This window comes from Homarus americanus, unplaced genomic scaffold (genome assembly GCF_018991925.1).
Source record: "Homarus americanus isolate GMGI-L3 unplaced genomic scaffold, GMGI_Hamer_2.0 scaffold23047, whole genome shotgun sequence".
NCBI lineage: Eukaryota > Metazoa > Arthropoda > Malacostraca > Decapoda > Nephropidae > Homarus > Homarus americanus.
In genome coordinates, this window is record NW_024712069.1 from 44,916 (window position 1) to 67,276 (window position 22,361).

The window sequence follows — 22,361 nt, forward strand, 5'->3', positions numbered from 1 at the left end:
TGGAGAACACTGGAGGCATAAGGTTTAAGTCTCACTCTTGCGAAGTAAATTATATTGTTCGTATTTTCTTGTATGCTATTTCAGTCATGTTAAAAAATTATATATACTTTTAATGTTTTGAAAATACCTGTACTGTATACTTATTTTTCTTAGATTCAGTACGTATTTTTGTTTCGGTCAGGTATTCAACGAGTGGGAAACGTGTATTATTCCACACGTTTATTAGGTAGAGTCGTTAACTCGTTACACCACAGCGACATTTGTGTTTGTCTGTTAAGTTCAGGGACTCACTTGTCCATTGTTCACACTTGTCACTATGGATCTAGCTTCTCATTCTTATTTTCAAAGGATCACAAGTTCAATTTTCCTCCTAACAGGTGATGTGAAACTAATATCTAACTGACTCACTTAAGCTACCACACAAGATGGATTCTCCAAAGGTTCTAAGTTGTTTTCCTCCTAACTGGTGATGTGAGAACACAGCATCCTTTATTTCACCTAAAAGCTACCACACAAAGATGGATTCTCAAAGGTTCCTAAGTTCAATTTTCCTCCTAACTGGTGATGTGAGAACGTATCTAACTGACTCACCTAAGCTACCACACAAAGATGGATTCTCAAAGGTTCCTAAGTTCAATTTTCCTCCTAACTGGTGATGTGAGAACGTATCTAACTGACTCACTTAAGCTACCACACAAAGATGGATTCTCAAAGGTTCCTAAGTTCAATTTTCCTCCTAACTGGAGATGTGAGAACGTATCTAACTGACTCACTTAAGCTACCACACAAAGATGGATTCTCAAAGGTTCCTAAGTTCAATTTTCCTCCTAACTGGTGATGTGAGTACGTATCTAACTGACTCACTTAAGCTACCACACAAAGATGGATTCTCAAAGGTTCCTAAGTTCAATTTTCCTCCTAACTGGTGATGTGAGAACGTATCTAACTGACTCACTTAAGCTACCACACAAAGATGGATTCTCAAAGGTTCCTAAGTTCAATTTTCCTCCTACCTGGTGATGTGAGAACGTATCTAACTGACTCACTTAAGCTACCACACAAAGATGGATTCTCAAAGGTTCCTAAGTTCAATTTTCCTCCTAACTGGTGATGTGAGAACGTATCTAACTGACTCACTTAAGCTACCACACAAAGATGGATTCTCAAAGGTTTCTAAGTTCAATTTTCCTCCTAACTGGTGATGTGAGAACGTATCTAACTGACTCACTTAAGCTACCACACAAAGATGGATTCTCAAAGGTTCCTAAGTTCAATTTTCCTCCTAACTGGTGTTGTGAGAACGTATCTAACTGACTCACTTAAGCTACCACACAAAGATGGATTCTCAAAGGTTCCTAAGTTCAATTTTCCTCCTAACTGGTGATGTGAGAACGTATCTAACTGACTCACTTAAGCTACACACAAAGATGGAGTCTCAAAGGTTCCCAAGTTCAATTTTTCCTCTAACTGGTGATGTGAGAACATCTTTTCCTCCTAACTGGCTGAGCTACACACAAGGTGGATTCTCAAGATTCTCAAAGGTTCCTAAGTTCAATTTCCTCTAGCTGGTGATGTGAGAACGTATCCTGACTCACTTAAGCTACCACACAAAGATGGATTCTCAAGATTCTCAAGGTTCTAGTTCAATTTTCCTCCTAACTGGTGATGTGAGAACGTATCTAACTGACTCACTTAAGCTACCACACAAAGATGGATTCTCAAAGGTTCCCAAGTTCAATTTTCCTCCTAACTGGTGATGTGAGAACGTATCTAACTGACTCACTTAAGCTACCACACAAAGGTGGATTCTCAAGATTCCCAAAGGTTCCTAAGTTCAATTTTCCTCCTAGCTGGTGATGTGAGAACGTATCTAACTGACTCACTTAAGCTACCACACAAAGATGGATTCTCAAAGGTTCCCAGTTCAATTTTCCTCCTAACTGGTGATGTGGGAACGTATCTAACTGACTCACTTAAGCTACCACACAAGATGGATTCTCAAAGGTTCCTATGTTCAATTTTCCTCCTAACTGGTGATGAGAGAACGTATCTAACTGACTTAAGCTAAAATAACAAAAAAAAACAGATGAATTTTTAGTGGTTCGTACATTGACTATTCCCTACAACTGGATATTCTTGAACGTATCTAATTGGCCGATTAAAACTAAAGCACAGAGCCAAGGTCCGACTTGGCATCAGAATTACACTAAGACTCTACCTCAACTAGATACATTCACTCAGCACCAGTTGGGTTTGGCATTAAGGAGGGCATCCAGAGCTATGCCTATGCCTGTACCGTGGTTCCTGGGGCTAACTCCTTGGGTCATTAACGAGGGAGGAGTGAGGTGGTCATTCCAATATGGTTTTACTCAACAACTGTCATCAGGTAATAACAGCTAACTCCCACAAGTACGAGAAATGGCCATAAAACATTGTTGATAATGATGATGATGATGATAATGATGATGATGATGATGATGATGATGATGATGATGATGATGATGATGATGATGGGATTGGCTTCTTTAATTCAACACTCTTAACTGGGCATCGGATCGTGAGTGGATGAGTGTTCTGAGTGTAACTGGGTATCTGTATTGAATGTCTGGGGAAATCAGTATCATGGGAGTGTGCTGATTAACTGCTTTTGTTGTCTGAGTGTCTGGTGAATTATCTGATTGACTATCCTGAGTGTTGAGTAATGTTATCATCAGGTGAGTGTATGTTGGATGATGTAAGTTTAGGGAAATCAGTAGTTGAGTGTTCTGAGTGTCAGGTCAGAGCTGTATCATTGACTGTCCTGAGTGTTTGGGGTTATCAATACCATAGGCAAAAGCTCTGAGTGTTGCATTAAGTTGGTAATCAGGGAAGTTTTCTGATTGACTGTCCTGAGTGGCATTACAATCAGATGAGTGTAATGAAATAAGTTTTATGCTTTGGCCTCAGGTCATGACGGTAGGGGTCGGACTTAGCGAGTAAGGATCGAATCGTTTCTTCAGTGTCCCCCATAACCCTGACGACTTACTGGTGCTTTTACCTCCGCTGAACCTGGTGGAGTATATGGGCGGGAGGGAGGAGGAGGAGGCGTTACTGGAGAGTGCCAGGGGCGTGCGTCTGAACCTCACGCGCCCACGGTACATTACCACCACCAGGATAGCCAGGAAGACGCACATGGCCACCCCGCCGAGGACCGATGCTGCCATGATTGCGCTCTTAGTGGACATGTTGAGGGAGTTGGGGTCGTTGTCGTATACGGGGATGTAGTCGTTGTTGTACCGGGGGTGATATGCCTGGCCAGAGAGAGTCCCTACGGGTATTCCTCCTCCAGGAAGACCAAAGGGTAATTTGTTGTCGTTGGATGAGGGTGTAGAGGTGTGGAGGACATCCAACTCTGTGGGTTTTATCGGCGGTGGCTGGTAGGGTGGGCGGAGGGTGGGCCTCAAGGTGGTGTGTCGTCTGTTGGTGATGATGCTGCGGTGTTGGTTCCCACCACCGCCCCAGCCGCCACCCTGACCCAGAGGCCTGTAGGGGCGGGGATGGTACCTCTCTGACCCTGCAGAGGGATTGTAAGGCCTCAGAGACACAGTGGACGTGGAGTCTGTCTCAGGTTGTGAGGTGGATGACGAACCCTCCTCACTATCCTCATCTTTTGTGTCACTTGTCTCCTCCTCATCTTCTCCTCTCTCCCTAGTCTCACCTGAAGTCGTGTTGTTGTCTCGTGAAGTGGTGTTGTTGTCGTCAGGGTTGGGAGTATCTTGGTCGGCCACAGTGAAGAGAGAACCCAGGTTGTGGAGGATATCTGAGGCACTGAGACCTTTGTCCTTCATGATGGCGGCCATGTCCAGTTTGATGGGGGTCGGTGACTTGTCCTTCTGGCCTGAGTGTTGCTCTGTCTCCTGTGTGTCGTCTTCCTCTACCTTGTCCTCTTGTGTGTTGGGAAACTGAGGTCGACCACCGGGACGAAAACCAAATATCTTAGGTTGGGAGGCTGGAGTTGGTGGCTGTGTTGTGGTAGTGGAGGTAGTAGTAGTAGTAGTAGTAGTGGTGGTGGTAGTAGTGGTGGTAGTTGTGGTTGGTGGCCTCCAGGTAGGTCTAGTGGTGAGCCAGTAGGGTATAGAACTCACTGGTTTCTGGGTGGTGGTCGTTCCTTCATCAGGCGAGTCATCACCACCCCCACTGGCTGAATCACTGGACTCCAACTCCCCCTTCAGTAGGTTAAGCAGAGACTCCATATTCCCCTTCGCCTTCTTGAACTCCCTCTGCGTGAGTCCTCTGGCCTGTAGACTGGTGGTGAAATCCTTCATGGTCATGCTGTGATCCTTGAGGGAGACCAGGAACTGTGGGAGGGTCATGTCCATACCCTGCATGATCTCCGACAGGCTGATGATAGGTCCTGCTCTCTCTGTAACACGATGCCAGTTTAATGTGGTTGAATTGGATCACCTGAAGATTAACCCCCCCTAGTTAATTTCACCTTATGATTAACTGACCTAATTAATTGGTGTATTTTAATAACAATCTTGAAACAGATAAATAAATAATTAATATCTGTATAATTATATGTACCTGAAACACAGACAGACAGACAGACAGACAGACAAAGAATTCCTCTATAAACAATAACAATCTCTACCTGAAACACAGACAGACAGACAGACAGACAGAGACAGACAGACAGACAGACAGACAGACAGACAGACAGACAGACAGACAGACAAATAACTCTAAATTAATCCAAATATATTAACCTGTTTCTCCCGAGCTTGAAGATGAAGATGGCAGAGTCGTCACTTTTTGGTCCACAGGTTCACGAAGTTCTTGGTCCGACACTCGCTCGTTCACCACAGAACTGCTCCCCGCTAGCCTCTCCCCGCTAAGCCTTCTGGAGTACGGGTTTGTCTTGAATCTCCCTCGCTGACTAAGTAGAGTAGGTCTTGTAGGGACTTCTGGTATTATTCTACTTGCTGTTGTAGAAGGAGTTTGGGTGGTGGTAGTAGTTGTAGGAGGAGGAGGGGTGGTGGTGGTGGTGGTAGTAGGAGGAGGAGGGGTGGTGGTGGTGTGGTGGTAGTAGGAGGAGGGGTGGTGGTGGTGGTGGTAGTAGGAGGAGGAGGGGTGGTGGTGGTGGTGAGTGGTAGGAGGAGGAGGGTGGTCGTAGTAGTGGTAGGAGGAGGAGAGGTGGTCGTAGTAGTGGTAGGGAGGAGGAGGGGTGGTGGTAGTGGGAGGAGGGGTGGTGGTAGTAGTAGTAGGAGGAGGAGGGGTGGTCGTAGTAGTGGTAGGAGGAGGGGTGGTGGTAGTGGTAGTAGGAAGAGGAGTAGTAGTGGTTGTTATGGGTGGTGGTGGTGGTGGTGTTGTTGTGGTTGTTACGGGTGGTGGTGGTGGTGTAGAAGTTGTGGTGGTACTTGTTGTAGACGGTGTAAACTCAGTCGTGGTAGAGGCGGTGGTAGTGGTCGACATCTCCACAGGAACGGCACCAGCGAGATTGTCCGAAGATGATGGTGAAGACTGGATGGACTTAGGAGACGTCGATCTTGAGGGAGTTTGTGAAATAGACGACTGACCTTCATCACTCTCGGCATCGTAATACATATCCAGGAACTCGTCGTATAGGTTATCGTAGTAATCAACATTAACGGGAGACGATGACGTTTTGATTACAGTGTCGGCTTTTGTGGGGTTGTGTGGTGGGTTACTGGCATGACTTGAGGCAGTTTGTGGTGGTGAATTTTCGCTGTTGTCAGAAGTGAGCTGAGGAGAGTCACTTTTAATGTTGTCAGAGGTGATTTGTATAGGTCCACTTCCAATGTTGTCAGAATTGAATCGTTTAGGTTCTCTCTCAGTGTTGTCAGAATGTATTTGTGGTGATGAATTTACAATACCATCAGAATAAATTGGTGGTGGTGGACTGTCATCGTTGTCAGAACCAGTGTGTGGAGGTGGGCCTTGGTTGTGGACAGGAGGAGGAGCAGAGAAGGTGTCGTCGATGTTAGTCTCTAGCGCCAGGTGACCAGTGGATGAGACCTCACCACCTGGGCTGTGTCTCCCCTCTTCTGGCCTCGTCTCTCTGTCGTTGCTGGGAGACTCGAAGACGTTATCACCATTATTGGGCTCACCCTCGAAGACATTAGCCCCATTATTTGGCTCACCCTCGAAGACATTAGCCCCATTATTTGGCTCACCCTCGAAGACATTAGCCCCATTATTTGGCTCACCCTCGAAGACATTAGCCCCATCATTTGGCTCACCCTCGAAGACATTAGCCCCATCATTTGGCTCACCCTCGAAGACCATCATTTGGCTCACCCTCGAAGACATTAGCCCCATCATTTGGCTCACCCTCGAAGACATTAGCCCCATCATTTGGCTCACCCTCGAAGACATCAGGCCCACCCTCGAAAACAATATCTCCACTATTTGGTCCGTCCTCGAAGACGTTAGCCACACTGGGGTAATCAAACTCGTAACTGGTGGGGACACTATCATCGGGATGTGGTTGATGGGTGTGTGGTGGGTGAGGTGTGTCAAATATGGGGTCAGGAAGGTCGTATGATCCACCACCATCCAGTGTAACTCCTTCAGGCAGCGCTGGTAGGTTTCCTGGATGCAAGAACGGCCTGGTGAGTATCGGCTGGGGTGGTGGTGTCGGTGCTAGTGGGAGATTACCTTGAAAACTGTACGGCTGATTATTTAAGGCGGGGTTCTGATATCCAGTGGTTTCGGAACTTTGAGATGGGGGACTAGGGAAGTGCTGTGAGAAGGTGGAATATGAAGCTGGTCTGCCACGCTGGCCGGTAGATACAGGCTGTGAGTGAGACGCTAGTGGGCGGTCACCTCGTACCCTAGATCCACTGCCCTCACCGCTGCTAGTTGGGGCAGGTCGCGGTGACCAATTCCCAAAGGTCTGACCCTTGGGAGCTTGCTGGTCCTTGAGGGGCACTCCGCTACTAAAGGGATCGAACCTAATTCTCGAGTGATAGCCCTGACCCCGGACCTCAGACTCGAAGGGGTAGGTGCTCTGGTATGAGTGGATTCGAAGGCTATGGTTGAGACGTTGTGGAGGTGGGCGCTTGGCTGCTGGGGTCCTGTGGGGAGATGAGGTAGTTATTGTGGGTGTTTCCATGGTGCATCTATAGTCCCTGGACATGGAAGATGGTTGGAGTCGGGAGGTTGTGTGTGTGTGTGTGTAAGAATTATTATTATTACTGTATTATTATATCATTATTACATCTTATTATTATTGTAGTATTGTTTTATCTTTACGGGTATTATTATTTTGTTTACATAAAAGGACAGAACACAGTCACCAAATTGACCACACAAACACTCGAGCCTAAAATATAAGCGAAATAACCCAAGGCATCAACCATATGGGAATGAGATTGGATTATATGATCCTGTAAGGGCAGATGTTGTATTGTTTATAGAAATTGAAGATTATAAGGATTGGAATACATTATGTGATCCTATAACAACAGATCGTACATATATGATCCTGTAATGGTAAAGTTATATTATTTATAATATTTGTTGATTATATTGAAGGTTGAAATACTTAATTAGATCCTGTAAGGGTAAAAAAATGTATCGTTTACAAGAATTATTTTATACAAAGTCTAGATATTTTCTCCACTGAGGTCAAACTGACTCAGCTAGTTTGTTGTCTCATCTTTCTATACCTCAGCTGACCGACATGCACTCCCCTCAGTACACAAGACCTGAGGGATTTATAGGGATTAATCAGGGAAGGAACATGCTGAGAGGTTATTAAGGGATTGGTTGACCTGAAGTATAGCCGAACCATGAAGACAAAGTATAAACACAGTCATGTTAATATACCATTTAGGGTAGATAACAGGTCAAGAAATGTGCTTTAGGTCAAGTGATGGTTTATGAGTGTTTAGAGAGTAAAATACACCAAAGAAAATGGCTTGATGGTGAGGGGAATATTCTTTAACTGATGGTGGTGGCTAATGTGGTAACAAATATTACCTGGTGGTGGTGGTGGATGGTAGCAGGAGGGTTACCAGTAAGGTCTCTGTGGTAACAAATTGTACCTGGTGGTAGTGGTGGATGGTAGCAGGAGGGTTACCGGTAAGGTCTCCAACCATACATAACCAACTACCACCATTACCACCATCAGTACAGTAGTAACTTCACCATGCTTACCACAATTACCAACACCTACCACAACTACCAACACCTACCACAACTACCAACGCCTACCACAACTACCAACACCTACCACAACTACCAACACCTACCACAACTACCAACACCTACCACAACTACCAACACCTACCACAACTACCAACACCTACCACAACTACCAACACCTACCACAACTACCACCACTACCACAACTACCAACACCTACCACAACTACCACCACTACCACAACTACCAACACCTACCACAACTACCACCACTACCACCTTAGCCTTCATACCTGTCTGGCGTCGAGTCGTGGTGTCGTCTCAGTGGGTCGTCATCCTGTTGTAGCCTGTCTTGGGGGTCGTTGGGGGAGATTATCTCTTTAATTCCTGTCTCTTGGTCTCTGTCTGTCTGTCTCACTTTAATTCCTGTCTCTTGGTCCCTGTCTCTCTCTCCATCTGTCTGTGTATCTCTGTCTGTCTCACTCTCTTTAATTACTGTCTCTTGGTCTCTGTCTATCTCTCCCTCTTTCGGTACTGTCTGTCTCACTGTCTCTCTGTCTCGGCCAATCTGTCTCTTAGTTGACTCCATCCCAAGAATGTCCATGGATGGCGCCTGTCTCTCGTCCGTCCCCAGAGGTTCCACTGTGTCTGTATGAGGTTCCACTGTGTCTGTATGAGGTTCCACTGTGTCTGTATGAGGTTCCGCTGTGTCTGTATGAGGTTCCGCTGTGTCTGTATGAGGTTCCACTGTGTCTGTATGAGGTTTCACTGTGTCTGTATGAGGTTCCGCTGTGTCTGTATGAGGTTCCACTGTGTCTGTGTGAGGTTCCGCTGTGTCTGTATGAGGTTCCGCTGTGTCTGTATGAGGTTCCGCTGTGTCTGTGTGTGGAGGTTCCACTGTGTCTGTATGAGGTTCCGCTGTGTCTGTATGAGGTCTCACTGTGTCTGTATGAGGTTCCCGCTGTGTCTGTATGAGGTCCGCTGTGTTTGTATGAGGTTCCACTGTGTCTGTGTGAGTTCCGCTGTGTCTGTATGAGGTTCCACTGTGTCTGTATGAGGTTCCACTGTGTCTGTATGAGGTTCCACTGTGTGTCTGTATGAGGTTCCGCTGTGTCTGTATGAGGCTCCACTGTGTCTGTATGAGGTTCCGCTGTGTCTGTATGAGGCTCCGCTGTGTCTGTATGAGGTTCCGCTGTGTCTGTATGAGGCTCCACTGTGTCTGTATGAGGTTCCACTGTGTCTGTATGAGGTTCCACTGTGTCTGTATGAGGTTCCGCTGTGTCTGTATGAGGTTCCACTGTGTCTGTGTCTTGTAGGCTCTCACTCTTGTTGGGTTGTCTCCAGGGAGTCTTTTCTCCTGGGAGTCTCAGCTCTCTGTTATTTATGTCTGTGTACAGTGGCTGTCTGTGTCTGCTTATCATGTCTGTGTACGCTGTCTGCACCTGCCTGTCTGTCCTGTCTGTGTTAAGGACGGGTCGCTGGGGACGTGTCAGTTCCTTATATCTCCTTCTGTGAGTCGTAGGACCTCTTGGGACGTTCTTCAAAGAGTCCACCAGAGTCTCGTAGGACCCCGGATGTGAGGGAGTTTGGATTCCTTTCTCTAGTGATCGGAAAGAGTCGGATTCGATCGTTTGGGGGGAAGACTGGGTTCGGTTCCTTAGGGTTCGGATGGGTGGGGGTTGTGGGTAGAAAGTGGTTGATGTGGGTGGGGTGGATGACATGGGCTGGGTGGATGATGTAGGCGGGCTGGAAGGTGTGGGTGGGGTGGATGATGTGGGCAAAATGGGTAACGTGGGCAGCGTGGAGGATGTGGGTGGGATGGATGGTATAGACAAGGTGGATGGTGTAGTTAGGACGAGGGACGTAGGTTGGATGGTGGATATCTTGGTACTTGAAGACCCGGATACTCTTCGAGGTCTTTTGGTGCGTGTTGGGGAAGACCTTGGTGATGGAATGAATGACGAACGTGGGACAGGAGGAGAGAAGGAAGCATATGAGGAGGAGAAATGATTACGGGACGGTATATAGGAGGAAGAGGTATGCTTACGGGAAGGTGATAAGGAAGAGGAAGAAGGTAAGGAAGGAGAGGCAGAAGGATCAGGTAATCGACTGCCAAACTCACCCCCTACACTTCCCGCGTCAACTATCGAGGGGAAACTCCTGAAAATTTGGAAGAGAGGAGGAACATTGACTCACTTCTATGTTATTATAAGCACATAAGGAATTAGTTTAATGGGATTACCTGAAGATTAGGCACCCTAGCTTATTTCACCTGATGATTTGCCACTCTAAAACCTAATCAAATCTAACCTTAAGTGACCTAAACTAATCTAAAGCTAAACTAATCTAATAAAACGTAAATATAATCCAATCAAACCTAATCTAATCTAAGATAAGCTAACCTAACCTAATCTAACCCCCCCAGGTATTGTTAGCTTTACTCAACAGGTGAAATGAACTGGTTTCCCTAATCTTCACCTGATATAATATAATAGTTTAGTTATTATTCAAGCAAACATCTAACCATATTAGTAATTTTAAGGCAAGTCATTTTTACAAGCAAGTCAATTAAAATTAGTTAGATTAGGTCATTCAAAGTCATTTCAAGCATTTAGTGAATTGGAGTAGTCAGTTTGGGTCATTCCTTAACAAGCAAGTCAATTAAAATTAGTTAGATTAGGTCATTCAAAGTCATTTCAAGCATTTAGTGAATTGGAGTAGTCAGTTTGGGTCATTCCTTATTGAGATACGTGCTTGAAGATCTCATGCAATGTTGTTTGGTTTAGAGACAAGCAAATGTTGGTTAGTTTTGGTTGCAGGTGGTACTTTGACTGGTTGGTATGTGGTTGTGAGGAGAGAGGCTTTTATAGGGTAACTGGCTGTCTAATAGACCTCAGCCCAACCAACTAATACTGTTAGACGTTGTTATAATAGGTACCAATTATGGGCCCCAGTTAATATGGGTACCAGTTATTATGGCCCCCAATTATTATAGGCCCCGGTATTATGGGCTAATTATTATAGACTGGTAATATGGGCCCCAGTTATTATGGACCCCAGTTATTATGGGCCCCAATTATTATAGGCCCCAGTTATTATAGACTGGTATTATGGGCCCCAGTATTATGGACTGATTATTATGTTTAATTATTATGGGCTGATTATGGGCCCCAATTATTATGGACCCCAATTATGGGCCCCAGTTATTATGGGCCCCAGTTATTATGGGCCCCAGTTATTATGGACCCCAGTTATTATGGACCCCAGTTATTATGGGCCCCAGTTATTATGGGTACCAGTTATTATGGGCTCCAGTTATTATGGACCCCAGTTATTATGGGTACCAGTTATTATGGGCCCCAGTTATTATGGGCCCCAGTTATTATGGGCCCCAGTTATTATGGGCCCCAGTTATTATGGACCCCAGTTATTATGGACCCCAGTTATTATGGACCCCAGTTATTATGGGCCCCAATTATTATGGGCCCCAGTTATTATGGGCCCCAATTATTATGGGCCCCAGTTATTATGGGCCCCAATTATTATGGGCCCCAATTATTATGGGCCCCAGTTATTATGGGCCTCAGTTATTATGTGTTTCAGTCCTCGCAAGGCCCCTAACCTAACCATTTGAACTGGAGTGCAAGTCTTGAATGGGTCTTAATGGGCCTCAGTTTTAATGGGCCCTCTGGTCCTAATAGATCCCCATACTGATAGTTAGGTATGGTTAGCTTGGGGGCTATTATAACAAGGCCCCATGTGATTTGCAGTTACTTATAGTGTAACGGTGTGAGACATTAATATTTGAGTTAATAATCTCCACCACTTGTGTGAGCTGTCATGGTTGTTACAGGGAGACGAGGGTAGGCATTAACACTGAGACTCTACCTTAACTAGATACTTTTTACTTTTATCCTCTTTACCACTGATCGGCTCGTTAACCTCTTGGGCTACCAGTCACGTCTCTGTTACACACTGTTGGCAAGTACTGGTCATGCACTGGCTCCTGAATGTATCTGTACCTGCTCCAGTGTTGGTCAAGTCTGGTCTTGAAACAGCTCACACTCGGTGCCGTCACAACACTCTCTGGTAGATTGTTCCAAGAGTTCACAACTTTCACTCCAATAAAGTTACCCCTCACAGTTATCTGGACTTGTGGCTTCTTCAACCTTGAGCTGTGACCCCTACATTCACTTAATACTAGTTAGGAGACAAAATTTAACACAAAGACCCAAGGAAAGATTCCGTACATTAATTTTGTCTTCTAACTGGTGTTAAGTTGAACGTACAGCATAGATAAGGTAGAGTCTCAGTATAATTTTAATGTTATATTTGTGTTTTATCTTAAGTCAAGCAGTTAGGAATATTCTTACATCTTGTTTTGAGGGTTATTTATCACACAGCCCAATACAAAACAGGGCCTAGTATTATAATGCCATGGTTTCATCTCTCAGCCTCTAGGAGTCTAGTCAGTAGTTTTAGTAAAGCGCATTAATACTGTCAACAAAAACTTACATCTTTCACAAATCGTATAATTGTAATTGTATATTTTTTTATTTTACTGTAATGGGTTCTTAAAATAATTTAATATAGTACATCAATTATTATAAATATACCATTATTATTATTACAGTATCAAGGGCGGATCCAGGGAGGTCCGTGGGGTCCAGATCCTCACCTTTTCTTTAATGCAGTATTGTGCTCAGGCGTTTTTGTATAGTAAACAGTAATTACTATTGACCTCAGAATATATCATAATATCAAGTGCACATGGCCTCGAAATGGCCATAATATTGGTCAGATTTAAAATAAAATAATAATAATTCTGGAGTCTTACAGCAACTCTCCCCCCCCTCATAACCCCAAACTGGGTGGGCTCACTGGCTACAATACATACAGAAGAATCCGGGAGGAAATAAAAACAAGATCTCTGGAACAAAGCAACCTTAAATGGGCCGAAATAGTTGAACAACTCTCACATACATACAACGATCCAGGAGAGTTCTGGCGTCGAGTTAAGAGACTGAAAGGTTGCAGCCGTAACGAGTCATCATATATAACTGACCACGCAGGAAGTAAAATATATGACGACCAAGACAAAGAACCCATATTCAGAGACATATGAAGAGAATAGGGGATTTGATGGTCCCCACGAGGAGCTCGTCCTTGATGAACTCAGGGCCCAGACACACCGCACTCAGCCTTCCCCTGAAATCATATGGGAGGATCTGAGAGTGGACAGCCCACTGTCCAAACCAATCACCTCGGAAGAACTCAACACAGCCATCTCCAATACGAAGGAGATCCTCAGCCACATAAACAACCCGGCCATGGAGAGACTGAGAACCACAATGAACGCTTGCCTGGCCTCGGGTTACTTCCCAACTAAATTCAAAGAGGCCACAATTACCCTAACACCAGAACAAGGAAAGAACCCAGCCGTCCCACTAAACTACAGACCGATCTCCCTCCTCGAAGTACCTGGAAAAATCCTAGAAAAAAATCATCAATAACCGTCTGAGAAATCACCTGGAAACAACAGAGTCAACTGCAGACAATTCGGGTTCAGGAAAGGGAAGTCCACCACAACAGCGATAGCCCTGGCATGTGAAAACATAGCCAGAGCCGCGGCGAGTGGTAGCCAATGTAATCTAACTCTCCGGGATGTAGCGAAGGCATTTGACAAAGTCTAGCACGACGGTCTAAAATATAAGATCCTCCAACTCGGACTTCCCACCAACATTGAAAAGTTGCTTTGCAACTTTTTTGACGGCAGAAATGCTAGACTGAGGGTAGGACAACGCAAGAGAGACCTTCCCACTCATGAGCAGAGTCCCTCAGGGCAGCGTCCTCTCCCCACCCTATATATTATCTACACAAGAATAGGCGAAGATATGTATGCAGATGACGTCACTCAAATAACAACACATCAAGGAAAATCGCGAGCGTTACAGGTCGACAACATCAGGCGGGAAATAGAAAGGGTAAATAATTACGAAAAACACTGGAAAATCTAAACCAGTCTCCCGAAATTCACAGTGATACCCTTATGCGGAAGGAAAACCCATCCATTAGTAACCAATAATGCCCAGATAGAATACAAAAGCAGAGGCACCCTCCTGGGCCTGCCTATATCCACGACAGGTTACTACCATCATGTCCACACCAGGAAGGAAAAGGCAAGAAGAGAGCTGAGAAAACTATACCGCTTTAAAGCGCTTCCTGAGAAAATAAAACTCCGCCTGGTGACATCATTTATCACACCGATATTAACTTACCCAGCAGTACCTCTTCATACTATGAGCACCACTCAAATATTAAAAATACAGGTGGCCCAAAATGAAGCCCGAAGATTCGTCACAGGTGAAAGATACCCCTTCACCAGAACCACAGCTGAGATACATAGAGACCTGAGAATAAAACCCATCAACCAGCAGCTGCACACCCTGGCCAACAGAGTCTGGCAAAAGATAGAACGAGCAGAGCAAGAACTCCTTCAAAGACTCCCACCAGATAACGACAACAACCATACATGGTTCCCAAAACTCTACGAAATCTCAAAAGGTCCGTCACCACCCCTGATCTACACGGCCAGGCAGTAGACAACCCCCTAGACCAGCATCCGCCAGTAGGGTTGGCGGAATATGAAATAAGGCCCTTAAAACACCCATATATGGGACATGGTAGGCTGTCTAGTGCCTGTACCGACAGACAATAACTAACCCATGACACATCCCTAACACACTATTAGCTTAGCTAGGCGGTCAGCCCGCCCTCTCTTACCTCCTCCTAAACTTCTTCAATTTCCGAACTATAACTTCCTGCCCCCACCTCTAATCTTCCTTCATTCCTCATTTCTCTACAAAAAAGAAAAAAAAGTCACCATGTCCCCCCACCCACAACCTCTTGGCCCCCCCTTTTGATATTCCTGGAGTCGCCCTTGAGTACTATATTATTATTATTATTATTATTATTATTATTATTATTATTATTATTATTATTATTATTATTATTATTATTATTATTATTATTATTATTATTATATTAGTTTGAGATTAATCCATTTTCTGTAACATTTTTTTTATTAAAGAAAATGATAGAGGCAATATTTAAGGATATTATATTCTATATATTTTTTGAAGGTAAAGTAATTTCTTTCAGTTAAATTAATCCATTAAGGCTTCTCTATAATATAAACCAATAAATTATAGATATTTTAATAATAGTATTTTATAAAGGTATAGTTTTTATAAATAGGACTGGAATCTTTAATTACAGGTAACAGTTCAAGATGGATGTAGACGCAGCCACTTGTTAGGTCATGATGAGGTGGGATAATTGTATAGTATATATATCCTTTTTACTCTATTGTATGTCTGTCTGTCTTGTCGTCTGTTTTTCACTCTGTCTAAATATATTTGTGTCTGCCTGTATATCTGTCAATTTATGTCTGTCAGTCTCTCTCTCTCTCTCTCTCTCTCTCTCTCTCTCTCTCTCTCTCTCTCTCTCTCTCTCTCTCTCTCTCTCTCTCTCTCTACATACCTGGGCGAGGTTTGCCAGGGTAGATTGGGCACAAAGTCAGTCGAGCTGGACCATGGGGGAGGGACTCGCCACCGCTGCCCTGTCTGTCAACAACATTACTCGTGAAATTATAATGACTGGTGATTATTGTACAGTTATTGGTAATTATTATGATTATTACTGGTATTCTTCACAGTTATTATTGATTAACGGAATACCTATATATCTAACAATCAAATAATGGTAAAAAATTTCGTTAAGATATCCTGTTCGTAGGATTTTCTTTAACATTGACCGATCACCTTATTCACAATGTTGATATATGTACCTCGTGTCTGGGGGGCGGCTCAGCTATGACGAATCTCTTCTGGGTTTCTTGTGCTTCCATATCTGTTGGCCTATCAGCAGCTTCCTCTTCCACTCCAGCAGTATTTTGATTGGTTGGCAGTGCCCTCACCCAGCGGTTCCCGACCAATAGGAAAACCGCCAGGGAGATTGTGACTAGTTTCTGCATATTGTTGTTGTTTTCACATTTAGTGTTTATTTCTTGCCCTTGATTGTGTCCAAACCTGCAAAAAAAATATTCTTTATTAATAGTGAAAAAAATATATATACCTGTACGTATTTTCCCTCAAAACAAAAACATTGCAATGTCTTTTCAATTAATTACATTCTTATAAATAAAATATTGGTCCTAGTGTCAAAAAACAATATATTCTTAATCTATAATTCCACTATTATTTTACGTCTGTGGTCTATAATTTATTGCTTTAATATAATACTAACACCTACGGAATATTTAAGACTTACCACTTATTATTATTATTATTATTTATTATTTATTACAAAGATATGAATTATTACTTTGTCTTATGATAGAGATGGAAGCTCTCATGACTTTCCCGCCATATTTTATGTTTTTCTCTGCATATTGAAATGTTTACAAATATTGGGATTTAAAATTATTAATCTTTTTTTATTAATATTTTCCACCATTTTTTAAGCTGATGGGATATTTAACTGTTTAGAAATACTTATATGTATATTTGAATATTTGTGTATGTATCTTGTATGTGTAATTACAGTACAGTACATTCATACATAGAAGCATATATGTACAGGTATACATGATTGTCTATGTATACAATAATACACATACTTTCAGATACATACTGTACCATAATGTATTAAATCAGTTACCTATACCGTATCTAATTAATCAGCAGTTCCATCGTATACCGGAAGTTAACTACCGGTCGTGTACCTGTGTTAGTCTGCCTCATCACACCTGAGCTCATTAACCTTGCTAAAAATATGTCAGTATTGGCTTGTCATGGAGGAAGTCATTAGTTAACTTAACGACACTCATTGACCAATTAAAAAAGGTTTGATTATTTACAAGAGGATCTGATTGGTGGTTAGAATTCAGGTGTGTGTGTGTGTGTGTAAGTTAGGTTATGATACACTTAAGTTAGGTTAGGGTAGACTGAGTTAGGATAGACTTAAATTAGGATAGGCTTAGGTTAGGATAGACTTAGGTTAGGTTAGACTTAAGTTAGCTAAGTTAGGATAGAGTTAAGTTAGCTAAGTTAGGATAGGCTTAGGTTAGGATAGACTTAGGTTAGGATAGACTTAAGTTAGCTAAGTTAGGATAGAGTTAAGTTAGCTAAGTTAGGATAGACTTAAGTTAGAATAAACTTAGGTTAGGATAGTAATACGTCACTACCCAAGGTTTAGCGTACATGGCAGAAAAAATACCTTACACCGGGGCGAATCCAGGAATATAAAAAAGGGGGTCCATGAGGTGGGGCCCTGAGCTGTGTGGGGAGGGGGTCCATGAGGCTGTGTGGGGGGTCCCAAGGAGGCTGTGTGGGGGTCCATGAGGCTGTGTGTGGGGGTGGTCCATGGTGTGGGGGGGTCCAGGAGGCTGTGTGTGGGGGGTGGTCCAAGAGGCTGTGGGGGGGGTCATGAGGTGTGGGGGGGGTCCATGAGGCTGTGGGGGTGGTCCATGAGGCTGGGGAAAACCACAGGCTGTGTGGGGGTCCATGAGGTTGTGTGTGGGGGTCCATGAGGCTGTGTGTGGGGGGGTGGTCCATGAGGCTGTGTGGGGGGGGTCCATGAGGGGTTGTGGGGGTCCATGAGGCTGTGTGGGGTGGTCCAGAGGTTGTGTTGGGGGGGTCCATGAGGCTGTGTGGGGGGGGTCCATGAGGCTGTGTGGTGGGTGGGGTAGTGGTGTGGGGTCCATGATCCACATGTTGTGTGGTGGAGTCCAGAGGGTGTGGGGGGTCCCATGATGTGAGGGGGTCTCCAAACCCCAGAAAATATTTTAATCTGACAATATTATGTGTATTTTGAGCTATGTGCACTAATATTATATATATCCTGCGTCAATAGTAATTATTGCTTATTGTATAAAAAACGCCTGAGTACAATAATACTGCATTAAAAGAAAAGGTGAGGATCTGGACCCCAATAACACACCCCTCTCCCCTTGGATCCGCCCCTGTTGCGTATTTACTAACAATTTCACTTACAAACTGTTTACATATTTACAACTTACATAATGAGAACCAACTTTCACTCTACAGCTGATTAAGAAATGCCACTTATGATGGCTGGATTCTGAAGCATGTGTAAGGTAAATAGTCTCTCTGTTTACATTGTGATGTCACTTACATTACACGAGAAAATAAATTCCTCTACTCTGATTGGTTTATTTTTATGTGACGTCATTGATTTTATTCGATAAATCAGATCCTTTTGCTCTGATTGGTTAATTTTTTGGGGGCGTCACTTTTGTTCATCAAATTGCCTGATGCTTTAGTCTCTAATTGGCTTATTTTTTGTGACGTCATATATCCTTCATGAATCATCTGTCATAAGCTACTGTTAACTATTTTATAACATTATTTTATATTAATCTGATTTTTTGTTCCCATTGGGGGTATTTATTTTATTACGTCACGTTAGACAAATCATCTGATAGGTTTTTATTCATTCGCTGCGAGTGGCTAGTCAGATGTTACATGGATCGCTTCACACGTTCTCATTGGCTGGTTTTTATGTGACGTCAAGCATGCGTAACCAATCACCAGGCGTTCCTCTTGTTCAATCACGTGGATATCAACAGGTGATTAAGGTGACGGTAGAGTCTCTGGGTAATTTGGCCGACATATTGGTTTCTTAACTTTGTCTCGTAGCTTAAGTGAGTCAGTTAAATACCTTCTCACATCTTGGGGGAGAAATTTAACTTACGATTGTTCAGGGACTTGAGAGAGTCATTGTGTGTGTGTGTGTGTGTGTGTGTGTGTGTGTGTGTGTGTGTGTGTGTGTGTGTGTGTGTGTGTGTGTGTGTAGAAAGTTTCTTAGACATACATATGTACAAACATGCATATGCTGTACAACATGCATACATGTGTACACACACACACACATACACACACACATGCATACTTATGTTTATATTGCACACACGCACACCTAACTATGACTGTATCATTGTGGTGTGTGTACAAGGTTGATGTGTGTATTATGTCCAGGAACTAACAGCCTGACATACTGTGTTGGTGTGTGTGTTGAGTATAAGAAAGTTTGAACACACACGCACACATGCACACACGCACGCACGCATGCACGCACACACACACACACACAGACACAGACACACACACACACACACGTCTATTGGATCTACATTACTGTTCTATAGGTAAATCATGACGTCATTCCCCAGGTGTGGCACTGATTAGTGGAAGCATTTAACATCACACTGTAAGGAGAGTGACAACCAACCAATCAACATCCGTGGCCTATGGGTAAATCATGACGTCATTCCCCAGGTGTGGCACTGATTGGTGGAAGCATTTAACATCACACTGTAAGGAGAGTGACAACCAACCAATCAACATCCGTGGCCTATGGGTAAATCATGACGTCATTCCCCAGGTGTGGCACTGATTGGTGGAAGCATTTAACATCACACTGTAAGGAGAGTGACAACCAACCAATCAACATCCGTGGCCTATGGGTAAATCATGACGTCATTCCCCAGGTGTGGCACTGATTGGTGGAAGCATTTAACATCACACTGTAAGGAGAGTGACAACCAACCAATCAACATCCGTGGTCTGGCGGGTAAATCATGACGTCATTCCCCAGGTGTGGCACTGATTGGTGGAAGCATTTAACATCACACTGTAAGGAGAGTGACAACCAACCAATCAACATCCGTGGCCTATGGGTAAATCATGACGTCATTCCCCAGGTGTGGCACTGATTGGTGGAAGCATTTAACATCACACTGTAAGGAGAGTGACAACCAACCAATCAACATCCGTGGTCTATGGGTAAATCATGACGTCATTCCCCAGGTGTGGCACTGATTGGTGGAAACATTTAACATCACACTGTAAGGAGAGTGACAACCAACCAATCAACATCCGTGGCCTATGGGTAAATCATGGCGTCATTTCCCAGATGTGGTGATGATTGGTGGAGTCGTTTGACGTCACGGTGCCTGCAGCTTGTCTACTAACCTAGATAGCGGTGAGTACCCAGTTGACCACCAGCATCCTTCAGGGCAACATGTCCGGTTTTTCAAAGACTTTCGTCAGTTTCTCTCTCTTTTCTCTCAATTAAAACTAAGAAAACCAGTTACACTAATGTCTCACTTCTTTTTTGGGCCGCCATCTTCCTGTTGGAATTAATTAGATGCGTTTTTGTTTATCCAGTTACGGGGTAATTATAACTTAGAAGTTTTTAATTGATGCAAAGTATATCTCTACATGACCCTAAGTGGTGAACCTTGAATAGAAAAACCTGCCCATTGACCCATACCCAGGGGCGAGGTGGTGGTAGGTGGGGTAGGGAGGCTGGATGGTGGTGGGATAGTGGTAGGTGGTGGTTGTGGGATAGTGGTAGGTGGTAGTGTGGGGTACTGGGGTAGGAAAGCTGGGTTGTGGTAGGTACTGGTGATAGTGGTTGGTACTGATAATAGTGGTAGGTACTGGTGATAGTGGTAGGTACTGATAATAGTGGTAGGTACTGATAATAGTGGTAGGTACTGGTGATAGTGGTAGGTACTGATAATAGTGGTAGGTACTGATAATAGTGGTAGGTACTGATAATAGTGGTAGGTCTTCACATACTCACTAGAGTCTCAGAGAACATTGGCCGCCATTGTTCCTATTGCTTCTGTAAGGAAAAAAAATATACCTTACTAAGCAGACAGATAGATAAAAACAGACAGACGGGCAGACAGACTGATAGAAAGATAGACAGACTACACCTACCTGTCCAATTAAAATCACAGGTAACCTAAATAATTCTCAAGATCACTGCCATCAACTTTCTTATTATCTTCTTCGTAAAAAAAAGTAGCGAAATATATATAGTTTCTCACATGTGTTTAGAAAGTAACTTATCTGTACTTTCACCTTAAACAGTTGGTTGTCCCTGGTACTGTGTGTTACTAGTACTGTCAATCCCTGGTACTGTGTGTTACTAGTACTGTCAATCCCTGGTACTGTGTGTTACTAGTACTGTCAATCCCTGGTACTGTGTGTTACGAGTACTGTCAATCCCTGGTACTGTGTGTTACTAGTACTGTCAATCCCTGGTACTGTGTGTTACTAGTACTGTCAATCCCTGGTACTGTGTGTTACTAGTACTGTCAATCCCTGGTACTGTGTGTTACTAGTACTGTCAATCCCTGGTACTGTGTGTTACTAGTACTGTCAATCCCTGGTACTGTGTGTTACTAGTACTGTCAATCCCAGGTACTGTCTGTTACTAGTACTGTCAATCCCTGGTACTGTGTGTTACTAGTACTGTCAATCCCTGGTACTGTCTGTTACTAGTACTGTCAATCCCTGGTACTGTGTGTTACTAGTACTGTCAATTCCCTGGTACTGTGTGTTACTAGTACTGTCAATCCCTGGTACTGTGTGTTACGAGTACTGTCAATCCCTGGTACTGTCTGTTACTAGTAATGTCAATCCCTGGTACTGTGTGTTACTAGTACTGTCAATCCCTGGTACTGTCTGTTACTAGTACTGTCAATCCCTGGTACTGTCTGTTACTAGTACTGTCAATCCCTGGTACTGTCTGTTACTAGTACTGTCAATCCCTGGTACTGTCTGTTACTAGTACTGTCAATCCCTGGTACTGTGTGTTACTAGTACTGTCATTCCCAGGTACTGTCTGTTACTAGTACTGTCAATCCCTGGTACTGTCTGTTACTAGTACTGTCAATCCTGGTACTGTGTGTTACTAGTACTGTCAATCCCTGGTACTGTCTGTTACTGGTACTGTCAATCCTGGTACTGTCTGTTACTAGTACTGTCAATCCCTGGTCTGTCTGTTACTAGTACTGTCAATCCTAATTCTGTCTGTTACTAGTACTGTCAATCCCAGGTACTGTCTGTTACTAGTACTGTCAATTGGGTACTGTCTGTTACTAGTACTGTCAATCCCTGGTGCTGTCTGTTACTAGTACTGTCAATCCCTGGTACTGTCTGTTACTAGTACTGTCAATCCCTGGTACTGTGTGTTACTAGTACTGTCAATCCCTGGTACTCTTGTTACTAGTACTGTCAATCCTGGTTCTGTCTGTTACTAGTACTGTCAATCCTGGTACTGTCTGTTACTAGTTGTCAATCCTGGTACTGTCTGTTACTAGTACTGTCAATC

At 43.7% G+C, this 22,361-nt stretch overlaps 2 protein-coding genes across 2 annotated transcripts; both read right to left on the minus strand.

The window, feature by feature from the left end:
- Nucleotides 1-2,011: 2,011 nt before the first annotated feature.
- Nucleotides 2,012-6,263, minus strand: LOC121859268 (probable serine/threonine-protein kinase dyrk2). Its single transcript, XM_042356032.1, has 4 exons — nt 6,243-6,263; nt 5,400-6,144; nt 4,749-5,036; nt 2,012-4,402 (listed from the first exon to the last, which is right to left on the minus strand). Exons 1-4 carry the CDS (start codon nt 6,261-6,263, stop codon nt 2,943-2,945), a joined length of 2,514 nt encoding a protein of 837 aa, XP_042211966.1. The 3' UTR covers nt 2,012-2,942.
- Nucleotides 6,264-6,271: 8 nt separating this feature from the next.
- Nucleotides 6,272-20,867, minus strand: LOC121859272 (wiskott-Aldrich syndrome protein homolog 1-like). Its single transcript, XM_042356046.1, has 4 exons — nt 20,823-20,867; nt 16,000-16,240; nt 15,693-15,775; nt 6,272-7,079 (listed from the first exon to the last, which is right to left on the minus strand). Exons 2-4 carry the CDS (start codon nt 16,183-16,185, stop codon nt 6,272-6,274), a joined length of 1,077 nt encoding a protein of 358 aa, XP_042211980.1. The 5' UTR covers nt 16,186-16,240; nt 20,823-20,867.
- Between the last annotated feature and the right edge of the window lie 1,494 nt (nt 20,868-22,361).

What these genes read in the sequence shown, in the direction of transcription:
- LOC121859268 (XM_042356032.1), bottom strand. Translation starts at nt 6,263, where the DNA reads ATGGGGCTAATGTCTTCGAGG. An exon ending in TGGGGCTAATGTCTTCGAGG is followed by an intron (nt 6,145 to 6,242) that starts GTGAGCCAAATG and finishes AATGTCTTCGAG; the next exon opens with GGTGAGCCAAATAATGGGGC. An exon ending in TTCAAGCTCGGGAGAAACAG is followed by an intron (nt 4,403 to 4,748) that starts GTTAATATATTT and finishes ATCGTGTTACAG; the next exon opens with AGAGAGCAGGACCTATCATC.
- LOC121859272 (XM_042356046.1), bottom strand. Translation starts at nt 16,185, where the DNA reads ATGCAGAAACTAGTCACAATCTCCCTGGCGGTTTTCCTATTGGTCGGG. An exon ending in AGCCGCCCCCCAGACACGAG is followed by an intron (nt 15,776 to 15,999) that starts GTACATATATCA and finishes TGTTGTTGACAG; the next exon opens with ACAGGGCAGCGGTGGCGAGT. An exon ending in CCCTGGCAAACCTCGCCCAG is followed by an intron (nt 7,080 to 15,692) that starts GTATGTAGAGAG and finishes ATCTCCCCACAG; the next exon opens with GACCCCAGCAGCCAAGCGCC.